Source organism: Pelodiscus sinensis, chromosome 4 (genome assembly GCF_052426305.1).
Source record: "Pelodiscus sinensis isolate ZL-2025 chromosome 4, ASM5242630v1, whole genome shotgun sequence".
Classification (NCBI taxonomy): domain Eukaryota; kingdom Metazoa; phylum Chordata; order Testudines; family Trionychidae; genus Pelodiscus; species Pelodiscus sinensis.
Window position 1 is genome coordinate 92154930 of NC_143055.1, and position 19020 is coordinate 92173949.

A 19020-nucleotide genomic window follows, 5' to 3' on the forward strand; every position below is an offset into this window, starting at 1 on the left:
ACATCCTCAGTTTAGATAACATCTGTTTAGATAACACAAAATAGATCAATGCTGTTATCACTTTTCACTTTTAATTGGTGTCACAGATGTTGAGTAAGAGTAGTGCCAAGCCTGACCTTTCTGGACTTGATAGATGCAGGTCCTTGAGGAAGATGAGCAATTGTGTATTGCTGCTCTTACGCTGATTCTGTTCTCAGACCTAACATACTTCCATCTACTTCTGTGAGAGTCTTCATTTAAGCTATCAGAAACTCATGATCCCTGGTATTGAAAAATGTCATCAGATCTAGTAATATGGATCTTCAACTTCCATCCCGAGAGAGATGCTCCATCTGTGCTACAAATATGATCTTTATACCATACTCAGTCCTAAAGCCTGATAGAAAAAAAAATCTGGACTCCCTATAGATATCATATTAAAGATGTGGGGAAATTCCACAAAAGGTATCTGAGGAAATATTGGGCATCATGTGGCAGGACAGATGGCCCAATGTTAGTGTCCTTGCAGAGGCTGATTTCTGCAGCATCGAGGTAATAATTGCCCACAGGCGGCTATAATGGTCTGGTTACATGATCAGAATGCCAGATTTTTTTAGGCTTAGCTGAACACCAGGACAAGATCTTGTGGTGGGCATAAGAAGCATTACAGAGCTGTCCTTAAGAATGCTTTGATAAAGTGTGGCATTGATGCTGACACCTGGAAGAGGTAGATAGAAGATTGGGTAACCTGGAGAATCACCATCAAGAGTGGTGCCTGACACTTTGAGATCAAGTGTCATCTCCATGAAGAAGATCAGATAGCCTGACATAAGGAGCATACACAGGCCTGCATCAGTGCTGCTGGTGTCCGTGCCAATGGAGATAAGAGACCTCATGTGCAGCCACTGCCAGAGAGTGTTCCTTGCCAGAACTGGCCTAATTTCTCATTTCGCTCTCATTAGTTATAGGTGTCCAAGGAGAAATCTTACTTGATTCGAGGGATCCCAGAGAGAGAGGGAAGTCAGCTGTTGTTTTTATTTGGCCTGCTGCCACTTCTTGAATAACTTTCCCAAGAAGGAGAGACCAAAAATAAGGCAGTAGTTGCTAAGATAGTTGATGCTGAAAGATTGCCTTTTGAGCAAGATTCACACTTACCTGATTCATGGATTCTGATGAGTTTGTCAGCATGTATTCCTCACGGGATTTTTACCAGCAATGAATGGAAGAACAATTCAGATGGTTGTAAAGATGGTTGTAAAGATTTTTTTCTACAGCCCTCACAAAAGAAACATCGCTTCATTTCTTAAGACTCATCTGAAGTTAGTAGGGGGAAAGGTTTTTTCTTTTAAGTGATTTCAGTGGACCTGTGATACTTTAAATCAGTCTTTTATGAAAAGTGCTACTCAGACCTTTCCAAAATTGTATCTGAGTGATCATGGACAAGACTTGTCAGTTTTCATTGTGGCTGTTTATAACTTTGGGTATGTCTAGACTACTTTGCTCCATTGACGGAGCCATGTAGATGAGTTTACTAGACATAGAAAAATGAAGCGGCAATTTAAATAATTTACATCAAAATGGCCGCTGCGCTGTGTTTGGCGGCACAGCAGGGCAGTCTGGACGCACCACAGTCGACAGGGGAAGCCTTTGTCAACCACTCCGTTATGCCTCGTGAAATGAGGGTTACTGGAGTGGTCGCCAAAGGCTTCCCCTGCTGCCAAACAGCTGATCGGTGCAGCGCAGTGGCCATTTTGATGTAAATGAAGCTGCAATTATTTAAATCGCCGCTTCATTTTTCTATGTCTAGTAAACTCATCTACATGGCTCCGTCGATGGAGCCATGTAGTCTAGACATACCCTTTGTGTGTACCCAATGAAATAGATGAGAATCAAGTGGAGTTTTATTCTGTGGCACTTTTTTGGGAAACTCTAAGCAGCCAGTGCAGATTTTAGAGCTATTAAATAGAGAGGAGGAACTTAAATAGGAAGCTGCAAAAAAGATAAATAGAAATTACCCTGTGGTATCAGCTGAAATATGTTGGGGCATTTGATCAGTCCAAAATAGTTGGTCATTTGTAAACATTGACCAAATATCATGGAAATGTTAAAAATGGACAAATATTTTAAAGCATTAATTTATTAGAATAATAACTGTAACAAAAAAAAGTAAGACTTTGTGCTCTCCAGTAGGGATGAAAGGGAGTAGTCGACTACTCGCATTTCCCCCCTTCTCCTTCCCATGCTGCCTCTGTATCAGAGGCAGCAGGGCAGGGAGCTGGTACTTCCCAGCACCGTTTCCACAGTGCTGCCTGTCCTTCCTTTGCTGCTACCTTTATCAGGGAGTGGCAGGGAGGGAGGAGTAGAGATTGCTGCTGCAAGGGGAGGTTCCAACTCCCTGCTGGGACCCCCTGTGGATAGGATGGCTTGGCAGGCAGCCAGGCTCAATTCCAGCTCATGCCCAGTCTGGGACCAAACCCTGCTGAGGCTCTGAAATTTAAAACGCAGTAGGAGCCAGTCGGGGGAAGAGGAGTGGGCAGGCTGCCCGGCTCCTACTGCCTTTTATGTTGCAGAGCCACAGCGGGGTTTGCTCCCAGACTCAGCACAAGCCGGTACTGAGCCAGCTGCCTAAAAATAGAATTTTTATTGATTACTGGATTAGTTAAATACCAAGTTCTTAACATCCCTAGTCTCCAGTAGACTTAACTTAGACTCTTATGCTTCATTACCAAAAAAAAAAAAAAAAAACCCCACACACCAAATAAGGTTAACAACATTGTTTTAACTAAGAAAAAATAAAAACACAAAGAAAATAGTCTAAAAATGAACTGTTCAGTATGGGATAATTGTCACATTCTTTTATTATTTTCTTTGGTAACAGAAATAAAAAAAGCATAGCAATTGTAAAGGAAGTCATTTTTAAATGTTTTGTGTATGCAATAGGAGTATAGAAGTATTAAGGATTTCTGCTGCTTTAGCTAGATTACAAAATGGTCATGAACTTTTCCACCATGATAGAGAGAGCTGTTTTAATTCAACTGCTGGGATTGCACTTTGGGTTGTTTTACAGCTGAATGGATTGTTTCTTGCTTTATAATTTGCTACCTCCATCAGAATTGTTTGTATGTATATCCTTTAACATTTGCAACAGCTACTATGATGCCACCAGCTGAATCAAATTAATCATCAGAAAGCTCTTGACCCTAGAAATGTGGATCAAAAAGGCAGGCAGTAATATGGGAAAGATTATTTGTTTTTTTTTTTCTGTGATATCTTGTCTGGCTTTTTCTAATCCTTTCTATAAGTGGAAAGTGTTCAGTATTCTCATGGATATTTTTCATGTCCAAGATGATATCCTTGGTGTCTACAATATAGACTATATGACGTCAATGTACCTTACCATTTTTTATAGTTTTTTAATTACACAATCACAGAAATTTTCCTTTCCAGTGCGAATGGGAAGTTTGGAGATATTATTTATAGGAAGTCAGTGTCAGACCAATTTATCTTCCTTTGGCCTACCAACATCTGAAAACAAAAACAAGGATCTAGAATTTTTAACTACCCTGTCTGTAACCAGTTGGTTCATTTCCCAAGAAAGCACCAACTATTACTATGGAGTCTCCATTTCAGTGCCTCAGGTGTTAAGTGTTTGATTCAATTTGTAATAAGCTCTTAGGTTCTTACCCAAAGCACATTGAAGTCAATAGGTGTCTTTCTGTTGACTTCATGATCATAAGATCAGGGCCATAGTTGTTCAAAAGAGAAAACTTGCTGCTATTTTTACCTTGTATTATGCTGGGCATCATAATAAAATTTTAATTCTTGAGTAATTTTGAGTACCTTCTAAAATAACGTGGACATCTAAAATGTGTGTAGACATTTTCATACTTTTGATGATTACAGTGTGTATCTTAGTTGACTTGCCTTAAACCTGAAGATGAAACATTTCTGTTAAACTACATGCAGCTAAACTATCGAGAAGTAAGATCCAGTGTTTCTAGCATGCAAAGTATTGTAACAGCTGTTCTTCAAGTTGAACTGCAAAGTTAAAAATGTGTCCCCTTCCCTTTATGGTGCTATCTTTGTTTCTATACAAGCTGCACTTTGAAATCACTGTTAGTCCCTTCAGTGATAGAACTAGAATGGTTAAGTTTTATTTGCTTTGTTGTACATTGGCAGACTATTAGGTTTGGATTTCACAAAACTGCAGAGGAGTGTTTAAATGTTGAATAATAAAAATCTGTTCATGCATTTAAAATGCTTATTATAGTCTTTGTTCTGAACAAATCCTAACTTTCAAAGGTAAATTAAAGTGGAACATATGAGTGAGAGAGCGAACACAGGCAGCATTAGTAACTTTAAATATCTTTGCCATCATGATGATATTAAAGGAACACTTCAGTATAATAAGAGCAGCTGATTCATCTAATTATAAAGAAGAAAACAAGTGTTTTGTATATAATAGAATAAAACACACAGTAACTTCTGTGTAATGATTAGTTTTGCAGTTAAAAAAATGCTATCCAAAATACTACAAATCATTGATCTTTTTCTTTACATTTTGTCTTATTGCACAGTGCATCTTCTACAAAGTAGGGATGTAATAGCGTAGTCAATTAACCGATAAGGAAAAGTTCATAGGTTAATGCTATAGACTACATGTATTTCCCTCCCCGACCAGTAAATTTTTAGCAGGCTAGCCAGCAGCCTGGCTTAGTTCTGGCTCATGTTGGGTCCGGGACATATCCCCTCTGTGGGTCAGCATTTTAAGTGTATTAGGAGCCAGGCAGGCAGGCAGCCCTGCTCAGTTCTGGTTCACGACGGGTCTGGGAGCTCAGACCATCATGCAGACAAGGGCTATTGCCACCCCTCGCTGCTGCCCCTTTATCAGAGGCAGCAGCCTAAGGCGACAAGCAGCTGCTCAACAAGAAGAGCTGTTTTTTTAAACTGGCTCTCATCACGGACTAGCTCCTGCCTGGCACCCCACACTGCTGCCAGCCCGCCCCCCAGGGACTATAGAATAGTCGACTAACAACCAATGAGAATTCACGAGGTTACTCGACTATTCAATTAACCGATGTTTAACATCACTATTACAAAGGTCTTTTACTATCTATTTAAATAGCAAATTCTGGAAATCCCATTTCTTATAAGTAGATACTTAGGCCATGTCTATACATATAGTGCTGCAGCACTGTATATATAATGAAGGCACTCTCAGTCAGAGAGTTCTTCCATCAGCATAAAACCCACCTCCACAACATAGCACTGTGTTCGTGGATGTTTATATCAGAGGTAAAAACAATGACTCACCTCTCATAACTGTTGTTCTTTGAGATGTGTTGCTCATGTCTATTCCACTTAGGTGTGTGCACACTGCATTCGTGGATTTCAGGGATTTTTTTCCCCCCAGCAGTACCTGTTGGGCCAGCCAGGGAGCCCCCTGGAGTGGCGCTGCTTTATCAGTGCATATATACCCCTGCTGGCCCTCTACCCCCCTCAGTTCCTTCTTGCTGGACTCCTCCGACGAAGGTGAGGCAGGTAGGATTTGGAATGAACATGAGCAAGACATCTTGAAGAACAGCAGTTACAAGAGGTAAGTAACCGTTTTTTCTTTGAGTGCTTGGACATCCATTCCCCTTAGGTGACTCCCTAGCTCTACCACAGGAGGCGGAGACTAACTGGAAATGGACTGCAGCACAGCCCTGCCAAAGGTCGCATCATCTCTGGCCTGCTGCGCAATGGCATAATGGCTTGTGAATGTATGCACCAACAACCAGGTGGCTGCCCTACAGATGTCAAGAATGGGCACCTGTTCCACGAAGTCTGTAGATGATGCCAGCACCCTCATGGAATGGGCTGTAAGGGGGCTGCTGGCCTGTTGGCAAGGTCATAACATGTTTTAGTGCAGGATGTGATCCATGATGACCAGGGCTTGACAAACTGCGGCGAAATCCACTCGCCAGCCCCGCACTGCGCATGCGCACGCTGCCGGTGAACGGGGTGACTGGCTGAAACCTACTCGCCCGTGGCGAGTAGATACACTGATTTGTTGAGTCCTGATGATGACAAACGCTGGGCTGATATCGAGAAGCCCTTCATCCTTTTGGATATGGAAATCAAGAGTTGAGGTGACCTACGAAATGTTCTCATCCTATCTATATAAAATGCCAAAGCTCTCCTGACATGTAAGGAGTGCAGGGATCTCTGTTTACGGGTTGAGTGAGGCTTTGGGAAGAAAACTGTAAGGTAGATGTCCTGGGACATGTGAATATGAGATACCACTTTAGGGAGAAATGCAGGGGGAGGGCGAACCCTGTCCCTATCATTAAAGAAAGCTGTATAAGGTGGCTCAGAGGTGAGGACGCTCTCCTGGCCGATGTAATGGCACAAAAAAGCTACCTTCCATGTAAGGTGTTTCATGGAGCAAGTGTCCAAGGGCTCAAATGAGGGGCTCATCAGCTTCTTGAGAACAAGGTTAATATCCCAAACTGTTACGGGCTGGCAAATCTGTGGGTATGACTGTAACCAGCTTAATCGCTTAACCAGCACCTTCACAAATACCATCCTGCCCTCTTCACCTGGGTGAAACCGGAGGGACGATATGGAAAGGCCCTGCTGCCTAAGGTCTAGGACTGGGGTGGGCAAAGGAGCCTCCACGTGCCAAATCCGGCCTGCCAAGCTGCTGGATCTGGTCTGTGCCGCCCTGCTGTTCCCCCACCCCCAGGCCAATTGATACCTGGGGGCAGGGGAGTGTGTGAAGTCTCCCCACTCCAAGGGTGCACAGTGGCTAGAGAGAAATCCCGGCTGTTTTAAAACAGCTGGCATTTTTCTTTAGCTATCCTGCACCCCTGGCAGGATGGGAGCAGGGTGCAAGAAACTTTGTACGCTCCCTCCCGCCCCCAGGCTCTGATTGGCCTGGGGGTGGAGGGAGTGCGCGAGGTCTCCTCCTGTTGTGATGCCTAGAGGGAATTGCTGATTCTCTCTAGGGATGGGTGGGGGAAGCTTCATGTGCTCCTCCACCCCAGACCAATCAGGGTCTGTGGAGGGGGAGGGAGGAAGTCTCCTAGCCCTATCCCTTTTGTCCAAGGTCTCACCCGTTCTTGAGCAGCCCAGAGCCACTTCAGAAATTTATGAAGTGGCCCCCTTTTAAAATTTATTGCCCACCCATGGTCTAGGAGGTAGTCCAGAATGAGATGGATGGGGCCCTCCGCTGGCTTCACGCCCTCTGGGAGGCCCACAAGGAGAAGCACCTCCACTCTGCCAAGTAAGCAGTTCTAGTGGAGAATTTCCTGTTCTCCAACAGGACCTTCCTTACTGCCTCAGAACAGAGGCATTCAGCCCCAGTTAACCACAAAGTTTCCATGCTGGAAAGTGGAGCGATTGAAAATTGAGGTGGCACAACTGCCCCTCTCCGAGGTCCTGGGAGATTAGGTCTGGTACCAACGGAAGCACCATTGGTTCTTCTAATGGTAGGTCCAGGAGAGTTGGAAAACAGTGCTGGTGAAGCCATGCAGGTGCCACCAGGATCACAAGGCTCTGAACCGCTTGACCCTGATAAGGATCTTGTGTTTTAGAGGGAAAGATGGAAACATGTACAGTGGCAGGAGAGGCCATTTTACTTGTAGGGCATCCACCATAGAACCCGGCCCCATGGCCAAGGCAGGAGCAGTAGTCTGGACGCTTTTTGTTTCTGTGGGAGGCGCACACATCAAATTGGGGTTGACCCTACTTCCAGAAAATGTCCCACTTCCAGAAAATGGTCCCACCCTCGAGGGACCATTCTTGAGCCCTGATTGATCTGTTGAGCTTGTCTGCTAAGACATTCTGATTCCCCAGAAGGTATGCTGGTGGATATCATGGGTGATGCAAAAATCTCAAAGGAGCAGGGCTCCTGACACAGGGAGAAGAACAAATTGTTGATATAGTACATTTCTGCCGTGTAGTTTATCAGGACCAAGGACACCTCGTCTTAAGTGAGACAGAAACACCTGACAGGCTACATCTGACTTTGCTGAGCTCCCTGACACTTATGTAAAGGGACCGTTCTGTAAGGGACCACGAGTCCAGAGTTCCAAAAGATCCCATCCCATGTCTGATGCATCTGTGACCAGTTGCATTGATAGGCTCCCTGGTAAATGGAACACCTGCACAGACTACAGGCTCCTGCAGCCACCAGTTGAGGGAGTGCAGAATGTCCTGAGGAATTGTGAGGCACGTGCTGGGTTGTGCACTTTCATTAGTCATGCTCGCAGAGACCAGAGGCGTCGTATGTGCAAGGCTGCCTGCAAGGCCGTATGGGAGACTACCTTCCGATCTTCAGATAGGGCCCAGAATTCTTGGCGGGACTCCTGTGGGAAAAGCTCCCTGAACTTGTCTACCTCCTGCTGACCAGGTGTTATAAGCATATCTGCTTAACATCACCTGCTGGTTGACAATGCACAATTACAAGCCTCTCCATGGCATAGACTTGGGTAGCAGAAGGGCCTGGTTAGGAGGCCTGCTGCAGGACAGTCGATCCAGCGGTGGCAGCCCAACAAGTTCAGTCACATAGCCTGCTGCAGGAGCCCAAGTGAGGCAGCAGCAACCAGTCAAGGGGTCAGCAGCTGGAACCAGGAGTGAAGTCTGGCAATGGGGCTGAAATTGACCTTCCCTAGTCTAGCAAAACCCCTTGTTCAGGACCAGTAACTTGGAGAGCTTATTTAAATAATTTTATTTTGGAGAATCTCCTGCTGCTGTTGTAAAACCTCAAGGATTTCATTCACATAACTATTTTTCTTGTAGTTGTGAGGAAATATAATGTAACCCCCAAAGGTTTAAAGCTTATGTGTAACTTTGTACTTGAGAGCCCATGGGAATGTTCTGCCCCAGATTGCTCCACAACTTTTAAATCACTATGTTTAAATTGGTGAAACTCTATCCAAGTGTTTCACGTTGCACATATTATGTTAGGGATGAGAACATGTTGTATATGGTTAACTGATGAGCCAGGGCTCATCCATTAATGTGTACAGTTACACGTAGTGCCTCCCCTTCCCCACCTCGGTGCTACTGCCTATGTATTAGAGACAGCAGCAGGGGAAGGGGAGAGGCGGGAGCTGGTGTGAATGGGGAATTGGCTTTCAAGTCGGCTCCCTGAACATCCATGGAGCTGCCTGCTCCTCCCCCCGTGCCGCTTCCTCTGATACAGAAGCAACAGCACAGGGCCAGCTCCCCACGGGCTACCTCCTCCTTTCCCCCCCCATTCCATGTTGATCCCTATGAAACAGGGGCGCGGGAGAGTGGTTGCTTCCGTCCCTACCCTGCTTGTAAACATGTAACTGGTGAATTTTTCAGCAGTTACACATTTACATAAATAAACCCATTTTATTATTCCTAATACATGTATCTGAGTCTTTTGATGCATCACTCATTGCTGAGTATGATCATCTTCCATGGGCGTGTGGACACTCAGGTGGCTGTTCAGGCTGATCCTTGAACCACAAGTTCTGTTACAATGAGCACAGATGTTTCCAGGTACAGAAGAAGGCTGTTGACCATAATTAGAAGCCAGTCTCCCCTTCCTCCTGTGCTGCTTCTCCACAGCTTGTCAGCTGGAAAATTCAAAATGCAGGGAGCCATTGCGTAGGACTTCTCTCCATTCTGAGTGATAATGGGCACGTGTCTCCCAAGTGTCAATGCCAATGTTGCACTTCTTTAAGTTATTGTTTAGCAAGTCTTATAACGTTTCTGTTGTCCTCCCATGTAATAGTACCCTTCTTTCAGCTGAGAAAACAGGACCTGTTTTGGAAGGTGGTGATCTGGTATCTGGACAACATGACCAGTCCTGCAAAGTTGCTGATGGATGATCATTATCTCAATGCTGGTGGTCTTTGCCTCTTCCAAAATACTGATGTTAGTGCGCTTGTCTTCCCATTTGATCTTCAAGTTCTTGCGGAGGCAGCGTTGAAAGTCCTTGAAAGGTATCACCAAGTGATGTCCGTAGGTTGTCCAGGCTTTTTCAAAAGGTCCTGTAAACCATAGGCTTTTCGAAAGAACTGTGCCTAGACTGTGATTTTACTTTCAAAATAGTGCTTTTTCGAAATAGCGCCATGATGTGATTATGCAAATGGAACGCGGGAAATTCAAATCCCAGCTTCATTTGCAATTTTGAAGTGCCTAATTTACATCCCTCTGTCGAAAGAGGGATGTAGTCTAGACACACCCTAAGGGAGCACATAACTCCAGGCAACATCACTCTCGGGGGTCATTGGAACACACAAGCCTCTCCACCACTACAAGGTAGTGATCCGTGGAGAAGCGTCTAAGTCTTAGTGCTACTGTGTTGAAAATATTAAAGAAGCAGAATAGATCTGGTGTTATTCCTGTAAGGAGAAAAAATATTCAATTTAGTATTTGACTTCCTACTGGCTTCCCATTAGCTGGGGAAAAAATCTGGTTCAGATCTGTAATGATCTGAAAACTTCTTAGTAAGGGTTAAAAAAATAGATATATAAATAACATTTATTAGCTACTTTCAATTGAATATAATTAGCAAGAACAAGACAAAGGGAGAAGAGAAAAGAAAAGGATACAATCCTCATGACATGGACCAACTCCTTGTTGCTAAGAGCATCTTAACTATATACTTCCAGGAATGAAGACCATATTTCTTCAGGAGAAGACAATCTCTGATTTACCAAGAGGGAAATTCTCCAGACTTGCTAAATTGCTGAACTTGTACCTGACACTAATAGAAAGTTCAAATGCTTTTCTGCTTTCCATTTCTTTGCAGTACAGGTAGTCCGTGAGTTACGCGGATCCGACTTATGTCGGATCCGCAGTTATGAACGGGATCCTCCTTCTCCGTGGTCTCCAGCAGACCAGGGAGAGGAAGCAAAGCGGCGGAACACGTGGGCAGCAGGACAGCCACGCGCATCTGGGCTGTCCCGCTGCCCCCGTGCTCCGCGGCTTTGCTCCGGACGCCTGTGGTACAGCAGCTGGGGCGCTGCCGGTTGGTCCCATAGCGCCGCTCTGGGCGCTACTGGACCAACCCGGCAGCACCCCAGCTGCTCTGCCCCAGGCATCCTGATTCAGCCACTGCTGGTCAGTTTCAGCAGCGGCTGAATCAGGACGCCTGGGGCAGAGCAGCTTGGGTGCTGCTGAGTTGGTCCAGTAGCGCCGAGGAGCGGCGGCGCTACTGGACCAGCCCAGCAGCACCCCAGCTGCTCTGCCCCAGGCATCCCCAAGTCAGCCGCTGATGAAACTGGCCAGTGGCTGACTACAGGAAGCCCCTGCCCTGGGCTTCCTGGAATCAGCCGCTGATCAGTTTCAGCAGCAACTGACTTGGGGATGCCTGGGGTTCTTAAGTTGAATCTGTATGTAAGTCAGAACTGGCGTCCAGATTCAGCCGCTGTTGAAACTGATCAGATTCAGTCGCTGTTGAAACTGATCAGTTTCAGCAGCGGCTGAATCTGGACGCCAGTTCCAACTTGCATACAGATTCAACTTAAGAACAAACCTACAGTCCCTATCTTGTACGTAACCCGGGGACTTCCTGTATAGTATTTTTGTGATTAGTGAGATGTTATAATTATATTCAGGAATAAATAGCTAAAAATCACATGATAAATTAAAAATCAAATTCAAATTAAGCTTGATAAATGTTTTCAGAAACCTTTATTTAGTAACCACATGATATATGTCTGTGACCTAGTCTACAATTACAAAGTTAAGTTGACATAAGTGGCTTTGCATCAACCTTATTTGTGCATATGTCTGCTAGGGATGTGAAAGTGTAACTGTGTACATGGTTAACTGATGAGCCTGGCTCATTGCTTAACCTTCACTGATACACGCAGGCTTTCTCCCTACACACACCAGCTCCTGGGGAGTCGCTCCCCCCTCATTGCTGCCTCTGATACGCAGCAGTGCAGGGGGACAGGTGGGACCGCTGGACCCTCCACATTTAACTGCTGACATTTTCAGCAGTTATACATTTTAACTTCTTTAGCGTCTACTGAATACTTTCAGATTTGTCAGTGATGCTCAGTTAGTCACACAGTAATCTACCTTTCCAACTGAGCCCTGATTGAACTACTTAAGTTCATGTAGTGCAAGTGAAGACAGCGGGTGACCTGTATTGACCAAAACAGTGTTCCTGCAACTGACCCACAGTGCCCCATTCCCAGCTGCCGTAACTATTCTAGTCAATATTCTGAGTTCCATTGCTAGAGTCAAAGAGACTGGAAGCTACCCCCATACCCTGTTTAAAACACCCACTGAATTTTCCTAATTGCCCAGCTTGGTGAGCACATCTAATAGCTCTCCTTTGAGTGTTCAGCTACCCAACTTGACCAAACCAGCTCCACTCATTCAACTGACTTTTCCTTGATATGGACAGATGTATTGTGTCTCCTGGGTCTGTGGGGAGAAGAGCCTCTGCAAGCATAGCTGTAGAATATGGACAATCTTCAAAAAATAGCACAGAGGATGTAGAGAAAGGATTAAAAAATGCCATGTTAAAGTGAAGGAACTGCAACAGGCATACCACAACAATTGATCTTGTGCTGAGCACTTTTACACTGAAGGTGCATCTAGACTGGCAAAAGCTTGCCAGCTGTCTACACTGGCCGCTTGAATTTCCGCAAAAGCACTGACGATCTCATGTAAGATTGTCAGTGTTCTTGCGGAAATACTATGCCAGTGTAGACAGCTCAGATTTGTTTTCGGCAAAAAAGCCCCGATCGTGAAAATAGCGATCGGGGCTTTTTTGCAGAAAAGCGCGTCTAGATTGGCACGGACGCTTTTCCGCAAAAAGTGCTTTTGCGGAAAAGCATCCATGCCAATCTAGACACACTATTCCAAAAATGCTTTTAACAGAAAACTTTTCCGTTAAAAGCATTTATGGAAAATCATGCCAGTCTAGACATAGCCTGAGGGTACGTCTAGACTATAAGCCTTTTTCGAAAGAGATCGTCTAGACAACCACAAGACTTTAGAAAAAGCAATCCACTTTTTCGAAAGAGCACCCAGGATGCTCTTCAATAACGCCTTTTTTCAAAAGAGCTCTTCCAAAAAAAGTCATTCTTCCTTGTAAAAGCAGGTTCACCGCTGTCGAAAAAACCGCCATGTTCTTTAAATTTAATTTCTAAAGAACGCAACGACTGTCTAGATGCAGGTGAAGCTTTTTTGGAAAAAGGCCACTTTAAAAAAAAAAAAAAAAAAAACCTCTAGTCTAGACATAGCCTAAGCTTCTTGCCATACTTGGCAGAGTACTCATATCAGCACCCCACCAGGAAAACTTCGACGGCATCTGAGATTCCTGCCTGTAAACAGTGAAGAGGAGTAAGGAAAATGCAGTAAAGGGATCCAGCCATGCCACAAGCCAGAACCTACTAGAGACTCCATCACTGTCTAGCCAATCCTACTAACCAAACAGATGAGCCTGATGAAAAGGAAAGAATCTTGGGTAAGTGTGTGCATCAGTTTTCCCTTGCAATGTTTTAAATTATCTTGTTGGCAGGGTGCCATTTTTAAACAAGACACAGGTATTGACTTTGCATTTTTTTACTCTTAAGAGAAGAAGTAGTGGCACAACAACTAGAGGTAGAGTTGATATCTACTTTTCATTTTCTTATTGAGTTTGGTGGGCAGGAACAATCTGGTATGGTAATTTATGTAAATAGGGATTCCTCTTCTATTCTTCCATGAGATCTCAGTTAAACATTCATAGAAATATTCTGCAGTCCTCTCCCAAAAGTTTCTAGGGATGGATTCCTTATTTCCGCATGCACTATAGGATACTTTCCCGTGTCATTCCACAATGAGTGTGTCTGCCACCAGTGCATTAAACAGTCTAGAGGCATACAGGAGCAGCTGTGCTTTCTCTGTCTTTGTTTTCCTCAGGAGGGAGAGATTAGCTAAAATCCTCATGTCTTGTGGTAAATAGTGCCAGTATTCAGTGCCATTCCTCTATACTTGTAGCTATGGAATAAGGACCACATTTTTTATTCGTGCAATCAAAAATCGTTACTGACCTCCCTCCTTTTGTGATGGATCAGACACACCTTGGATGGGGCTGGAGATAGTGCTATGCGAAGGCACTCCAAAGCTAACGTGTTAATAAGCATGTTATATTAAATGTTTTGTTTTGTTTTTAATCTGGAATAAGGGAATGGAGTTCTGAAATTTCTTTTTTTCTGTTCTGACTATAAATCCAGTGATATATGTCTGTTTTAATCAGCAGCTGCTACCAGTTTGCCTTAGTGGATGTCTCTTGATGAGAAGAAGAAAGAAGAGGACTAGGGAGGACATGTTCAGCCAAATCCTACAAGCCAGTGTTGTATCATACCATAAAAAAAGGGCTGCGATGGCAGACAGCAAGGAAAAGAATACAGTGGACAGAAGATAGGCCCAGGAATCCAGTGGGAAAAGGGGAGGGAGATACGGACACGATGTGGCTTCTCAGGCACCAAACATAAAAGCAGAGAAGACTCTAGTTTACATACAGGTCCCGCAGTCCCAGACTCTGTACCCTTTGCGGGTAGAGAATTGTCTGAGAAATGCATGGTACCAGATCCTTACTTTCCTGAGCCTTTCATGTCGGCTCATGGGCCATCTCCTTACCCCAATTATTTCACATCAAGGGACAGCAGGGGAAATCACAGCTTCTCATAGCTGACTTAACCATGGCTGGTGTATATTTAGCCTCAACTTTAATTGCATTGCTATTTTTGTATGTTTTTCCTGAAATGTTTTTACAGCTCCAATAAATTTCTATTTTTGCAAATAAAATTTTCTTTATTAATTCACAATACATCATGAAAAATACATAGCAGTACTCAAAGAATCTAGTACTTGTAAATATACAGCACTCAGGTGTAAATGTAAATCAAGTACCGCACAATTCATAGCTTCAGAAAAAAATCTTGTATAAATGTACAGCAAATACTACACAGTTGCTAGTAGCACTCAGTCTTGTACCCAGAGAACAGTGCAGCACAGAACACTACTATGCTGATGGTTTAATTGCTTATCAAAGCCTTCTTCATCCCCATCACTGCATTTTAAGGTCTTCTAATGGCCAACTTGTCTGCCTGTTCAAACTCGGTGAACAGCTTCTCCATTTCTGTCCTTCACTCTGGCTGCAGCTTTTCCCCTTTTATCTCACACTTACTATGCAGGACACAATAGACAGCTATAATCATTGGAATATTTTTTGTCACTGAGATCTAATTTTGTGAATGAACACTATCAAGCATACCTTTAATCTATCAAAAGCACATTAAACTGTCATTCTCCATCTGCTCTTTCCTTGATGCTTTTCAAAGTGGCCTGTGTGTGGCTTTATGTGGGTACTTTTAGATGGTAGGCACAATGTTTGAATTTAGTAGTAAAAGCTTTACTCTTTGTCCTGTAAGACTACAGAAGGTGAACATGCGGCTCACCCAGTGGCTCATCCCTTTTGTCACTGGACAGCTACAGTGGCATTTGGCAACCTGATTTACTTTCAGAGAGATTATAGAGATGTGAAATTTGCTGCTTTTCTTAAGCTTTTCTGCTAACATAGCCAATGAAGATTATATTTTGCATTAATAATCTGTATGATGGAGACCAATTGATGCTAGCTGGCAAAAGGCATTACTTTTCTTCACAGGCTACTCCTGTCTACGATCTGACAAACACGCTGGACATAATATAACTTTTTTTTTATTATTTATCTACAACGGGTGATGTCTGTACTGAAAGCTTGTAACTTATCAGTATTTATAATAATTATGAGACATATATATATATATATATATAGAGAGAGAGAGAGAGAGAGAGAGAGATCATATTTAAGGATTAATGTAATTGTGTTGAAAAGTATTCCCTTATGGTCTTAGAGTAAAAGTTAGTCCTCAGGTGATGACCCATTCATAGGACAGGGAGTTGTCATCCTGCCCTGGCTAGCCAAATATGTAATGTGATATTCAGTTGCCTAACCTTGCCCCACTCAAGAACCGTCACTGGAAAATCACCAAAAACAATGCAAACAGTCAGAACCACTTGGAGGTTAAAAGGAAAAATGTAACAGATAAGATCGCCCTATTTATGAATAAAGACAAAAGATTTGATTAATTATGTGACTGGGCAGAAAAAGACCCTCTTCACCTATTCACTGAGGAGGAAACTTTATTAGTAAAGTAACTTAATTGTAGGCCCTAGTTTGTGGTCTGTGATTTTGTTTTATATGGTAACTGTTTCCAGCTCACTTGTTTTTACTGGAACCTCTATTCTTCTTTTTTATTTTTTTATTATAAGTGCTCATGAGCTGTGTGTTACAGAGGATTGATGATTTAAGGTGAAACTGTTAAATTGGGCTACCTTGTTTCTGTGGGAGCAGAGGATCTGATTTCTATGAAAAGCTGGATAGTGTACCTCTTATCAAGGGAACTCAGAGGCTGGTTTGCACCTCCAATAGCTAGGATAGCATGGAGGAGTTGTGGGACTGCCACAGGCTAGACTTACTTATGTAGTAACTGGGTACCGCAAGAACAGTCACAACTTCCCTTCTTCCCACTTGTCCAGCTAGAATATTTTCATTAAGCTATATTCCCATTTTAAAGGGACATGATGCCTAAGTTGATAGAACGCTTGTAAGGTATTTTTATTTAATGAAAATGGTAATCTGTTTTAAAGGAGTTAGATATTCATATAGATAGTTTTGATATGGCTTCCATAATGTAGATTTTGAATGAATATCAGTTGTTATGCAGGAATTAGGGCTGTCAATCGCAGTTAACTCACAATTAACTCAACAACATTAATTACAATTAAAAACATTAATTGTGATTAATCACACTGTTAAATGATTGAATAAACCAGTTAAAATTCACTGAATATTACAGGTGTTTTTCTACTTTTTTAAATATATTGATATCTATTACCACACAATACAAAGTATTGTACAGTATTCACTTTATATTCTTTATAGAAATATTTGCACCGTAAACATAAAAAATAGTACTTTTCAGTTCTCCTCATATAAGTACTGTAGTACAATCTTCATAATGAAAGTGCAACTTACAAATGTAGATTTTTTTTTTGTTACATACCTATTCAAACACAAAACCAAGTAAAACTTTAGCACCTATATGTCCACCTACTCCTCCTTCTTGTTCAGCCAAGTTTGTTTACATTTATGGAAGATCATGCTGCCTGCTTCTTATTTACAATGTCACCTGAAAATGAAAACAGTCATTCACGTGGCACTTTTTTAGCTGGCGTTGCAAGGTATTTACATGCCAGATACGTTGGCCCGTCTTGCTTTGGCCACCGTTCCTGAGGCATGCTTCCATGTTGGTGATGCTCATTTAAAAAAAAAAAAAAAAGTGTTAAATTAGTGGCTGAACTCCTGGGGGGAATTGTTTCTCTCTCCTGTTCTGTTTTACCTGCATTCTGCCATATTTTATGTTATAGCAGTTTTGAATGATGATCCAGAATATCTTCATTTTAAGAACAGTTTCCCAGCAGAGTCCATAAAATGCAAAGAAGTTACCAGTGTGAGATATTTAAAAATAGCTTCAGCACTCAATACAAGGTTTAAGAATCTGAAATGCCATCCAAAATTTGAGCGGGACAAGGTGTGTAGCATGATTTCAGAAATCTTAAAAGAGCGACAATCCAATGTGGAAACTATAGAACCTGGACCACCAAAAAAAGAAAATCAGCCTTCTGCTGGTGGTATCTGACTCAAATGAAAATGAACTTGCATTGGTTCTCTCTGTTTTGTATCATCGTTAAGTCAGACCTGTCATCAGCATGGACCCGTCCTCTGGAATGGTGGTTGAAGCATGAAAGGGCATACGAATCCTTAGCACATCTGGTGCATAAATATCGTGCAGCACTTTGCAAACACTTGTGCTCACTTTCAGGTAACATGGTAAACTAGGAAGCAGCGTTATCACCTGCAGATTGTAATCATACTAATTTGAGCATTTGGTAAACAAAATGTAGGACTTAGTGAACATGTAGGCTCTAAAATTTGTAATTTTTTAGTGCAGTTTTTTTACATATTTCTATTTGTAAGTTCAACCTTTGATAGAGATTTTACTACAGTACTTGTAGTAAGTGATTTGAAAAATACTTTTTTTCTAGTGCAAATACTTGAATAAAAAATAGTGAGCACTATACACTTTGTAGTCTGTGTTGATTGAAATCAATATATTTTAAAATAGCCAATATATTTTAATAAATGGTATTCTATTTAACAGTACAATTACTTTTTTAATTGCTTGACAGCCCTAACAGGAATATTATCTTCAAATATTAATCACTAATATTGTCACAAGTGTTTAGATAAACTACTTAGCCTGAATATGAGTACAGTATGAAGGTGGTTTTTTTAATTTTGATGAAATGCCACAGATAGTTAATACAATTATTAAGGATATGAAATGCAGCTTTTTCTGCCAGAAAAAATATATTGTTTAATGCAGTAATCTCCAATATATTGGTACAGGTGACTGATATTCTTAACACTATACTATGTCAATGGAATATTGCCCATTTGTGTTTTGAAATTAGAACTGTCCAAGCAGACATTTTAATATATGAAATCATAGTGCTATACTTTTTATTTAAACTTTATTTTAAACTTTATTTAAACTTTTTATTAAAACATTTATTACTTTTGTGAAGTAGCTTACTGATTTTTATTGTTCTTCTACAGAGGTGTTATGAACATAAACAGTACAGAAATGGGCTGAAGTTTTGTAAACAGATCCTTTCTAATCCAAAGTTTGCAGAACATGGAGGTGAGGCTTGAGATGGCATATTAAACGGTCATAGACTGCTTATGATACACTTTAAGACAAATAATACATATTTTAAGAGACTTTCTGTATCTCAGAATACGATAAATATTTTAGCATCTTTTTGTTTGTCCTTTGGATAAGTGATTTTAAGGGGAAATTGATGAAGTACAAAGTGTAACTTGGAAACCCTGCACCATAATGTAATACTTGGTTGCTGATATAACATTTTAAATATGTCCTTCATTTTATTTTTTCTATGTCT

At 42.1% G+C, this 19020-nt stretch overlaps 1 protein-coding gene across 2 annotated transcripts in view; it reads left to right on the forward strand.

The window, feature by feature from the left end:
* Positions 1-19020, forward strand: part of NAA15 (N-alpha-acetyltransferase 15, NatA auxiliary subunit) — a 72838-nt gene that overhangs the window by 5057 nt on the left and 48761 nt on the right. Inside the window, exons 1-3 of one of the 2 annotated variants that reach the window (XM_089777984.1) lie at positions 6910-9941; positions 13257-13429; positions 18674-18758. In XM_089777984.1, coding sequence (XP_089634110.1) covers positions 13400-13429; positions 18674-18758 — 115 coding nt within the window. In that variant the 5' untranslated portion in view covers positions 6910-9941; positions 13257-13399. Of the gene's footprint in view, positions 1-6909; positions 9942-13256; positions 13430-18673; positions 18759-19020 lie in introns of those variants that run through there. The other variant, XM_075929931.2, reaches the window with a different exon arrangement.